A 12089-nucleotide genomic window follows, 5' to 3' on the forward strand; every position below is an offset into this window, starting at 1 on the left:
CACGAAATGTACTTTATTCTACAAGTCAAAAGGTTTTATTATTATTATTATCATTATTATTATTATTAAGCAATGGAAACCGCACCATAATTTGTATGATTTATTAATGGTAGGGGACATTTGAGACATTTGCAAACGAGAAACATTTCTCAGTTCAAGAAAAAGAACTACAGTATATAAAGTAGAAAATGTCAATAACCACGTGACCAAGCCAACACATAATGTACAGTACAGTATCACGTGACACGCGGTTCCTTTTTTTCTTCTTCCTTTCACTGCGCAACCTGTGCGCACCTTGTCTGACGGTGTATGCTGTTATTAACACTAAATTGGCGTTTCAGTCATCGGACATCTATATATACCTGTTTTACATATTGGACTCAACAACAAGAAGGTCAGGATGGGACACATGAGTCTGTTCCTGTGGTTAATATGGATCCAGTTCGCACTCATGAGCGGAGGTGAGACGGAGGATTTTCTTCTAAAGTGTTTGAATGTTTTGATTTCTTTCTCTTTTTTCTTTCAACTTCATAAGTGCACACATTTTCTGAACTGAAAATAAACTAAACACGTGAGGGAAAACAAATAGTGCAATATTTTATTGATATTTTGTAGGTTAGTTTTTATATAAGAGCATTACTCTGAGAAATCATATCAGTTTTCCAGGTTTGAGAATTAAGTACTGTAGTGTTTGTATAAAAATAAATAAAAGTCACCATGAACTTTGTACCTTTGTATGTGGAGAATGTGGTTAGTGCTACTGTAAGTGGTTAATGAGTGATGGAGTTTATCAGTGTCTGCACAACAGCTGTGTCTTTAACAACCCTGGATATATTTTGATTATATTTTGACCTTATTGTAGGTGCTATTTTTCGTACATCATGCTAGACACACTGCTATACTGTCTATTTATTGTATCCACAGTTCATGGGCATGCTTAGTACTCAAGGATACCTGAACAACTAGATGTTTAAGTCAAACCTGTTGTCACCTTCAGACACATATTGTAATTAGCACAGGTTAAACATTCAAATGGTGAGGTAGCTAAGAATGTCAACAAGCTGGTTTGAACCAGTTTCAGTCACAAAGTGTACTATTGATGTTTCTATGTTAGCTAAAATTTAAAAGGCCTAAGCATCCATCCATCCATCCATTTTCTATACCACTTATCCTTCAGGGTTGTGGGGAACCTGGAGCCTATCCCAGGGAGCATGGGGCACAAGGCGGGGTACACCCTGGACGGGGTGCCAATCCATCACAGGGCACAATCACATACACATTCATACACTATGGACACTTTGGACATGCCAATCAGCCTACCATGCATGTTTTTGGACTGGGGGAGGAAGCCGGAGTACTCGGAGGAAACCCCCGCAGCATGTAGAGCCCCAAATAGTGTCGGTGTGAGGTGAACGTGCTAACCACTAAGCCACTGTGCGTCCCAGGCATAAGCATTAACTGATCAATTGTATTTTGTCCCTGTTTTATTCTCATGTCACATCTTCCATTCTCTCAGCCCATTTTTTGAATAAATGCAAATGCACACAGGCCTAGGTTAGTGTGCGTGCTTCTCATCTCTTCAATGTTTATTTCCTAGTTTAAATCTCTAAACGTGTAAGAGACCTCCTATAATATGTATATGACATGTGTTTAGTGACAAATAGCTAACACATCTCTTGTTGAATGTGAAGCCATCAAAATACAGGAGGACCACAGACACCTGTCCATTTAGCAAGCTCTACAACTCAGCACTGTTTGAACAGTGACCTGAGCCCTCACTCAGAAACAGAAAGGAAAACCATTAGAAAGTCACTGAAGCATGCTTAGAGCATATTAGCAGCGCAAACACATCTCCCTTTTAATCATGGGAGGAACGTTGCTTGAAAGGAAATTATCATATGTTCAGAGTGTGGAGATTTAATACACTTTAGCCAAAGATCACCAGGAGGGAACGCTGACTTACAAAACTGACATACAATGTTGTGCCAACATTGTATGCAGTTTTGTTTAAATAGTGGCTGACATGCCACCATATTTGGGCATTTAGTAAGGTAGCATGTGATTTAGGATGCAGTCTAAGTATTCAAGACTATCAAGATACAATTATATGTTGCCATTATTGTAAATTCCACAGTATTACAGTCATAAAATAAAATGTTTATTGTGCATCAAGGAGTTACCCAGCACTAGGCTAATATAAGCTAAAGACTGATAGGTCCAGGTTGTTCTCATTCACTATAACCAAAATTGATGTGCAAAAATACAGAAAACACCCAAAACAAAGCCATGTTAACAACATTAAAATTTTAACATTGTGCTAGTCAGAAAGTCACAATATTTTGTAGATGAACCAGACAGACACAAATCAGCTGCAAGGGTAAGAATGTAATATCTAGCTGTGTCACGAATCGAGGTCGAGCCAGAAGCAAGTGCAGATAATAACATTTATTGAAACAGACGTACTAGGAAACAAAGACACAAAGACAACTTGGAAAACTACTGTGGCATGAAACAAAACACCGAGACATGAACAACGAGAGTCTAAGACAACGAAAGACAAGCAAACAGTGCAGACAAGGACATACATATACATACATATATACATACACACACACACACACACACACGTGCTCATTAACAAAACGTGACTCAGGTGCAGGTGGTCATGTGACAGCTAGTGCAGTGCAGTGGTTGATGGGAAGTGGAGTCCAGAGTTTCTTGATACATGACAGAACCCTCCCCCAAGGGCGCTACTCCCGGAGGGCCCAAAATTATACGTCCTCCATCTGGTGGTCCTGGCCCCCTGGGAAAAGTGTGCCCAGCAGAACCAGGAGGCCAGGAGGCTTCCACAACGGCACAGGGATGCTGAGATACTTCCTCGGCAGAGCATGAAAGCGGGGCGACGTCCTCCACGGGACAGGAGATGGGAGCGAGGTTCTCCGCGAGACTCAAGGAGGGAGCGAGGTTCTCCGCGAGGCCCGAGGGAGGAACGACGCTCTCCACGGAGCATGAAGGCGGAGCGACGACCTCAGCCAAGCAGGAAGGCGGAGCGACGACCTCAGCCGAGCAGGAAGGTGGAGCGACGACCTCAACCGAGCAGGAAGGCGGAGCGACGACCTCAGCCGAGCAGGAAGGCGGAGCGACGACCTCAGCCGAGCAGGAAGGCGGAGCGAAGTCCTCAGCCGAACAGGAATGCGGAGCGACGTCCTCAGCCGAACAGGAATGCAGATCGAGAGCCATTATAGGGGAGGGAGGGTGGGAGTTGGTCTCAGCCCCGACCACAGACTCCTCCTCCTGTCGGCGTGACATGACGTAGTCCTTTATGAACGCCGGGTGTGGCCTGGTGCATGGTCTGTCCAGCTGCGGCAGGCCTAGCATGCGGTTATATAAATAGTTCACAGTGTAACTTGGGTCAGAATAGGGGCACAGAACTGAAACTGAAGGGAGATCTGGCAGAGAGGCGATGATTATCAGCCTCACCTCTTTAGGAGAATAAGGATTTACTTTGTACTTTGTCAATCCAGCCAGCTCTTCCCTATCAACTACCAACTAGGGAAGTTGAACAGTAACACACACTTCCTAACTGCTCTCTTCTGCATACATGAGCTCATAGACATTCACGATTGGCTAGTGTCGCTAGCATGCCATCCCTTTCACTCAGAGCACAGCCAATTTTGCCCCCTTGGCTCCAGATAGCTATTTCATCACTGGGATTCAAACTTGTTACCTCTCAAGCACAGGACGAACACATTTCTGTTCCACTACTTGGGGACACTAAATAAAAAGATTTTAATTTAAACTAGTGCCACATATTTCTGTCAATACCTGTCAACACACATTTCTGCTCATGTGAGGAATTTATTTCATGCTTGTCAGTTTATAAGGTAGTATATTCTATTGTCTTCTTTACTTACTATGTGTTCTTGCCCTGTATGTACTGTTGTTCACATAACAGAGCCTCTTTGTAGCAGAACCCTGCGATTTGTGCCCAGCAGCACTGAGACAGATGTGTGGGGACACCAAGGCTCCACTGTTGAACTGAACTGCACAGTTCTGATAAACTACAGCAACAAGAGTGAGTCTGAATGTAAGGCCCATCTGCATTGGAGCAAAGATGGAGAATTTCTCCCCAGCACTGGTTCCTTCACCCAGAACACCTCCCAGTGGTGAGTGCCACATGTGAGAAGTACTGTTTAAATTTTTTTTATGTATTCACCACGTACGTGTTTGATATATGCTGTTATGAAATGCACCCATGAAAGAAGCAGATGCAAGGTCAATGCATCTTGAAAAATGACCTTTATCATGAACGTTTACAGGCTTACAGATGAAGACCAGCTGATGATGAGCAGTGTTCTGACTGTGAACCTGAAGGAAGAATCCGATTTTGGTCGCTACTCATGTGAAATATGGAACAGTTCAACTACCTTCAGGCTTCAAAGCACCAGTAAGACCTCCTGTATTTATCCATATCAATCATGATGGACCAAGACAATTGCTGATAGTGACCATTTAATGTTTGTGAAGGATAAACACACCGTGTTTCAGATGTCTGCATGTACTACAAATACTGTTTTTATTCCATCATTGATCTTTTTTTAAATTCATCTGATCACAGTCTTTGCAGCATTTGTAACACATTTCCAAGTAACTGGTGTATATGCTAACGCAATAATAATGATGACATTTTTTTTCTTTTATCCCAGTCTTCCCCAGTCACACAGGGGCAGTGTTGGCATCCCTGGTTTTGTTCATAATGTTAGTCTTGGCTGTGTTCGTGTATTCAAAATGCCACCTCAACTTCAAACTCTGGTATAAAAACTCATATGGAGATTATGAAATCAATGGTAAGACTGCACTGATTTATTTTATGTGTATGTAAATATATACAGTGATATATAATGTTTTTGTTTTCTTTCAGGTCAAAGGATGCTTTTCTTGTATAATCTTCAGCACGTCATTGACCACGATCCGTATTTTTTCCCTACTCAGATGGCAAAATTTATGACGCCTACATTTCTTACATAGACGATGAGAATGACCGGAAGTTTGTAAATTTTATTCTGAAACCTCACCTGGAGAATAAGTATGGGCACAAGTTACTCCTTAACAATACAAACATCCTCCCTGGAACAGGTATATCCCTCAGGCATGTAATAACAGAATGTCTTAAAGTCCATGTCATTAAGGCAAACTGATTTAAATTTACAATTTGTTGCATTTGTATGTTTAAAAAAAAAAAAAATTGTGATATGACAGTAATAGGCTATAACTTACATTCTGCATATAACCATAAGTTATACAGTATATAATACTGTCAACATTACTTTATGTTAGAATGCAGTTACAGTTTTTCTTTTTCAAGGAGTTTTTTTCAATAGTCCCATGCCTTTGCAGATTACTTAAAAGTTGTATTTTTATTTCACTTTTTCATTCTGCTCATCTCCTGAAAGCTAGTGTGTTTGGGTTGTGTCCTCAGAGCCATCTGCAGAGTTGCTTATGAACATAAGTCGCTGTCGGCGGCTCATCGTCGTGCTGTCACAGGCCTATGTACAGCAGGAGTGGTGCACTACCAACTTCAGGTATAAACAAATGCCTTCTGCTAGGAGAAGTTCATAATGGCTAATAATTGAAAAAAAAAATCAATAATTTTGGTTCTTAAATAAGACTTCAGTTATGGTTGTCAAGAAAGAATCAAATAGAGAATTTAACTTGTTTGTATTATTTTAAATGTGGAAGAGAGATCTTTGCTGATTTGTCTCAGTTAGGCTAGCAATTCTATGGGGTTTTGGTCTGCTTTTAGACAGGGCTTATTTCATCTGCTGGAGCTATCAGAGAAGCCCATCTTCATCGTCTTTCAGTCTCAACAGAAGCATGTGAGTGCAGACATCATCACGCAACTAGGAAATCACCAGGCACGAATCACGACTCTCATCTGGGGAGCACATTCCATTGTGAGCCATCCCACATGACATTTTTTGCATTTATTCCTATTTATTTATCTAATTAATCTAATCATTTGCCTAAATCAGCAGTTCTCAAACTGGGAGCCAATAAAGGGGGCGATATAAACATCTCAGAATTGAAGGAAGGATTGGTACATGTTTAAAAATGCTGGATCTTATTGTTTTTAATATGTACCAATCAGCCACAGTCCATGGCCATCCTGCACCATTAATGTGTTAGTTGTAATATGATTAGAACAGCACCACATGTCTTATATTTGCAGGCCAGCAATAGCTGTGGAAGTGAGGGTGGTAGGGGGTTGCAGTGACACTACCTACAAAATGGGGCCTTACACTAATAAGGTTTGAGGCCTTCTGGTCTAAAATATTGGGTTGCTCAGTGTGCTCCAGCTCTATCATGCCTTTAAATATGTTACATACACACACCATATCTCAATCTCAGGCCCCATCATCTGGATTTTGGAAGGCACTAGCCTTGGCCATGCCCCGTAAAGTGGTGTTCCACAGTGAGTTGCCAGGAGACCCTCAGACTCTGCTCCAGGGGGATAGGGACCCAATGCTCACCATGCAGCCAGACTACCTGGACTGCAGACCCGATCCAGACCCTGCAGGAGATCTGGGTAAGAACACGAGTGCTGGTTCATCTGCTGCTCAATCACAGTTTTCAAGTTTATCTTGGTACTATACCTCCAAGATATGCTACATATTACGTAACAGAAGCTTCTAGTTTTCTTACATATATGTAACTAGGCTTAACAAGCATTTTGAAACATTTCTCTATGTTTTGGAATTACATATATAATGTCAATAGACTACTCTGATCTGTAGGCTTACGCTTCCCCATCTATAAAGCAATGTCCAGGGACCAAGTTCCCCCACCAGCATCTCATCCAGTGACTGAAGCCAACACGTCTGAGATCGATGTATCTGACCTGGGCTCCAGGAGCTATGCTGCCCGAACAGATTTTTATTGTCTGGTTACTGATGATATTTGAACCTGGAACACACACACCTTTTTCCTCTTTCACTCCAATGAGTAATGAGCAGAACAGAAGCTCTAGTCTATTTCTGTGGTCACTCTTTGTTTGTGTTTCCAAAAAAAAAAAAAAGTGTTTTAGGAAAGCAGAACTGACCAGATTGATTAGAAGAGCTCAAGTCATTTACAAGGGTTTGAGTTTATATAAACTCAGCACACAACATCCAAGTCATAACCCTTTAATCTGAATCTGTGCAATTTCAAATGTTTTTATATAAAAGTCCTATATATAATATTACATTTACTAGCTGGTTAAGCTGTTAGTTCTGGGTTGTTATGTCTTTAGCTCAAGTAGAGCAATATTGTTGAAATGTTTTGTTTGCCTTTACGTGTCTTGTGCTTTCAGAACACAAGTTACAAGCTAATGTTGACATGCACCATGTTGCTAACGTTTCATATTACTTGATGTATATAGCTTTTATATTTGTAAATGCTTCAATTGAATGTTTCCAATTAAATTCCTTTTGTAGGCCATTTGTTGTGAAAGGGAATTTCAGGTTCTGCTTGTGTTAGCCTGCATGGCAAAGTACAACAAGGCACCAAATCCTAAAGGCCAACCGCAGCCATGATTTACATATTGACTTTTAAGAACCAATAGTAAAAGTGTGTGCCAGGCTTCATTTGAATTATATTTACATTTTTGACACTGCAAGCCTGTGTGGGTCTGTGTACAGTCATGTGCAGTGCATGAACAATTACATCTTTTTGAACACATCTTTAAATCACTGTTCCAGTCTTTTGTCTCACTTGCAAAGGTACAAGCATTTCTGCCTCAAATGATGAACAGACATTTTCACACATGTGCAAGTGTTGCCCATTTCAACCTGCAGATGGCACCACTGGAAAGCACTGGAATTGATGAACATCACCAATATTTATACCAATACTAATATTAATTCAATATAATACAGAAATTAACTTAGAATACCAAAGTTGGCTTTGTCATGTTGAAAGCAAACTTCCATGGTCAATACAACCATGGTCAGAAACTGTGTATGGCTTTCGGATACAAAATATGTATTTTACATAAACTATATATAAACTATTACTTAATTGTTGTGGGCCAACTGAGAAATGGACATCCACGAACATCCACTGATGAAGACACAACTGACGTGCTGCTGGCATACATAGTCCCTTATGTATGAAGAGTTTTGGGACACTCTGTAATTCACATCACAATTTTGTTTGCACTCCAGGAAAGATAATCTGCCTCTGAAAATTTGACTAATGCAAGTCTTTTCTGAGAATAAATAAGGTCATGATACATAGATACACAAGGTCAAGAATATACTGGTCATCAGAGCAATGTCTCAATTTTATAACACATGTTGAAACAGATACAAACAGTCTGATCATATTTATAGATACCTTCACATTGTGGATTGTAGATTATTGTCACGTGTGAGGAAATACAGATATGCTCTTCAAAACCAGAACAGTGTTTAAAAATATCTGAGAAAACCTTGAGAATCTACTTCAACAGTAGACCCTAAAGAAATTCAGGGGGTGAGTTTGCATGCATTACATGAAGGATACATAAATGAAAAATAGTACCAGGGCATAATTGAGGAGAATTTCATCTAAACAGCCAAGACTCACTCCTAATCAGCCCTAAACATACAGCCAAAATAACTAAAAAGAAAGAAAAAAAAGCTGGGTTTCTGAAAGAGAAGGTGAAGGTGCTTGCGTGGGCTAGCCAAGCTCCTGACTTTGAATACCACTGAAAATTTATAGAGGGTTTTGAAATTGTGGGTTGATCAGAGGGACCCTCATAACCTTGGAGAATTAAAGATGATTAGCTAAGAGGAATGGGCTAGAACTGACATCCTGTGCTGTCTGTACTCACAGGATTTGATGTAGAGATGGAGCAATTTAAAAAACATGATCAGCATTATAAGGCCATTTCATTTCCAGTAAAGCTGTAGAATAACCATATGTGGGGCATATATGTTGTGTAACAGCATGTTTCAGTGTATCCCTGATGCTACAGGAAATTATAAATAGTAAAAAATTATATATTCAAGTGTTATGATGGCCCTTGCACTTTACCAGTACTAGAGGTTACATAATTAAAACTATAGCTGTTTTACCAGATGTACAGCATCCTGTTTTCAACAGCTGTACAGTGGTTGAGTTGCTATTTAGTTTGCAATTTAAAATACTTCTATCTTCACATGAAAAAAACAAACATCATAGCATAAACAAAAACCTATACATACAGTGAGGGAAAAAAGTATTTGATCCCCTGCTGATTTTGTACGTTTGCCCACTGACAAAGAAATGATCAGTCTATAATTTTAATGGTAGTTGTATTTGAACAGTGAGAGACAGAATAACAACAAAAAAATCCAGAAAAACGCACGTCAAAAATGTTATAAATTGATTTGCATTTTAATGAGGGAAATAAGTATTTGACCCCTCTGCAAAACATGACTTAGTACTTGGTTTAAAAACCCTTGTTGGCAATCACAGAGGTCAGACGTTTCTTGTAGTTGGCCACCAGGTTTGCACACATCTCAGGAGGGGTTTTGTCCCACTCCTCTTTGCAGATCTTCTCCAAATCATTAAGGTTTCGAGGCTGACGTTTGGCAACTCGAACCTTCAGCTCTCTCCACAGATTTTCTATGGGATTAAGGTCTGGAGACTGCCTAGGTCACTCCAGGACCTTAATGTGCTTCTTCTTGAGCCACTCCTTTGTTGCCTTGGCCGTGTGTTTTGGGTCATTGTCATGCTGGAATACCCATCCACGTCCCATTTTTAATACCCTGTCTGAGGGAAGGAGGTTTTCACCCAAGATTTGACGGTACATGGCCCCGTCCATCGTCCCTTTGATGCGGTGAAGTTGTCCTGTCCCCTTAGCAGAAAAAAACCCCCAAAGCATAATGTTTCCACCTACATGTTTGACGGTGAGGATGGTGTTCCAGGGGTCATAGGCAGCATTCCTCCTCCTCCAAACTCGGCGAGTGGAGTTGATGCCAAAGAGCTCCATTTTGGTCTCATCTGACCTCAACACTTTCACCCAGTTGTCCTCTGAATCATTCAGATGTTCACTGGCAAACTTCAGACGGGCATGTATATGTGCTTTCTTGAGCAGCGGACCTTGCGCGCGCTGCAGGATCTCAGTCCTTCACGGCGTAGTGTGTTACCAATTGTTTTCTTGGTGACTATGGTCCCAGCTGCCTTGAGATCATTGACAAGATCCTCCCGTGTAGTTCTGGGCTGATTCCTCACTGTTCTCATGATCAGTGCAACTCCACGAGGTGAGATCTTGCATGGAGCCCCAGGCCGAGGGAGATTGACAGTACTTTTGTGCTTCTTCCATTTGCGAATAATCGCACCAACTGTTGTCCCCTTCTCACCAAGCTGCTTGGCAATGGTCTTGTAGCCCATTCCAGACTTGTGTAGGTCTACAGTCTTGTCCCTGACATCCTTGGAGAGCTCTTTGCTCTTGGCCATGGTGGAGAGTTTGGAATCTGACTGATTGATTGCTTCTGTGGACAGGTGTCTTTTATACAGGTAACAAACTGATATTAGGAGCACTCCCTTTAAGAGTGTGCTCCTAATCTCAGCTCGTTACCTGTATAAAAGACACCTGGGAGCCAGAAATCTTTCTGATTGAGAGGGGGTCAAATACTTATTTCCCTCATTAAAATGCAAATTAATTTATAAAATTTTTGACATGCGTTTTTCTGGATTTTTTTGTTGTTATTCTGTCTCTCACTGTTCAAATACAACTACCATTAAAATTATAGACTGATCATTTCTTTGTCAGTGGGCAAACGTACAAAATCAGCAGGGGATCAAATACTTTTTTCCCTCACTGTATACAAATATAATCTTACATTAACAGACAAATCCAGTAACTCTTCCATTAATGAAACAAATCCATACGATTTCCTTGGACAATCGTGGCTTTATGACTATCACACAATTAACTTCTAGATATATCTAAATATCGCTTCTAGATAACTCTTTGATAAGCATGCTGATTATGCCCACATACATACTTAATGTTATTTATCTATTGAGCTGTCAGAGAAGGATGAATGTAACAGATTTAGGAATGTGAAGATTGAAATGTTAGGGGTCATGAATGCTATTTGTAGTGTGGCTGTAGCTACTTTTTTCATCATCATTAAACATTAAAATACAAAAAAAAAAAAAAAGGTTTTCCTAAATTATTTTCATTATTGAGACCGATATTCAATCAGGTCATAAAGATTAATTACAGTATACTGGGTTTATTGTTGCTGACATTTCAGTCATTATAATGTTTCTAATATGAAATATACAGGTACTGTTCAACTGAATAAATTATCTTAAATCTTCAGCATCCTCTTTACCCTGCCTAGTCAGGGTCATGGTCAAACTGGAGCCTTGTCCAGGAACACTAGGTGTATATGGCAGGAATATAACCTGGAAGAGTGGAGTAACATCTCACAGCAAGAACGGACAAATCTGGTGCAGTCCATGAGTCCATGCAGTCCCCGGGACTCCTTATTCCATTTCTGTTTGTCAAATGAAACTTGTTCAGTTTATGTCTCAGTTGTTGAATGTTTTTATGTTAATACAAATATTTACACATGTTAAAAAATTTACTGGTAATGAAAACAGTTGAATGTGAGAGGATATTTCTTTTTTATATTTAAAAAATATATATTTATATTATAATTATATTTATATATTTTTATATTCTTTTTAGTATATTTAATGTATGTTTGCAAAAAAAATAAAAATTAAAGTGTTACAAGGGTTAACAGATACAGGTACAATAATAGATTGTGTTATAGATATGCTCCATAAAACAACTAATGCAATACTGTGTCATAGTTAACAGTAGTTATCAACCGGCGGGAATCTTTTGTGCAAGTGTGCATCAACCAGATAGATCATTATGTGTCACTGAAGAATTTGCACAGTAGACAAGGTTGACGAAAGTGAGATATATGACATGTGTCTGAGAAAAAATCTCTCTTGGGAAATTTAGTCATAGATATACGGGTGTGTCAAACAAAGGTGGGGTAGGCAAAAGTAGAGTGTCTGGTAGGTAAGAAGTTGCAACACCAAAAAACAGTTGTTGATAC

At 39.9% G+C, this 12089-nt stretch overlaps 1 protein-coding gene across 2 annotated transcripts; it reads left to right on the forward strand.

Moving 5' to 3' along the window:
* The first annotated feature begins 246 nt into the window (after positions 1–246).
* sigirr (single immunoglobulin and toll-interleukin 1 receptor (TIR) domain) lies at positions 247–7724 on the forward strand. 2 transcript variants are annotated; one of them, XM_017486160.3, is made up of 9 exons: positions 247–461; positions 3956–4166; positions 4320–4447; positions 4707–4847; positions 4993–5136; positions 5480–5582; positions 5804–5954; positions 6409–6586; positions 6819–7724. In XM_017486160.3, the coding sequence occupies exons 1-9, from the start codon at positions 401–403 to the stop codon at positions 6959–6961; spliced, it is 1260 nt and encodes a 419-aa protein (XP_017341649.2). In that variant the 5' UTR covers positions 247–400; the 3' UTR covers positions 6962–7724. The 2 variants fall into 2 exon arrangements, with proteins under 2 accessions (XP_017341649.2, XP_017341648.2); XM_017486159.3 differs by having other exon boundaries at positions 248–461; positions 6795–7724.
* The last annotated feature ends 4365 nt before the right edge of the window (positions 7725–12089 follow it).

This window comes from Ictalurus punctatus, chromosome 14 (assembly GCF_001660625.3).
Source record: "Ictalurus punctatus breed USDA103 chromosome 14, Coco_2.0, whole genome shotgun sequence".
In the NCBI taxonomy this organism is placed as follows: domain Eukaryota; kingdom Metazoa; phylum Chordata; class Actinopteri; order Siluriformes; family Ictaluridae; genus Ictalurus; species Ictalurus punctatus.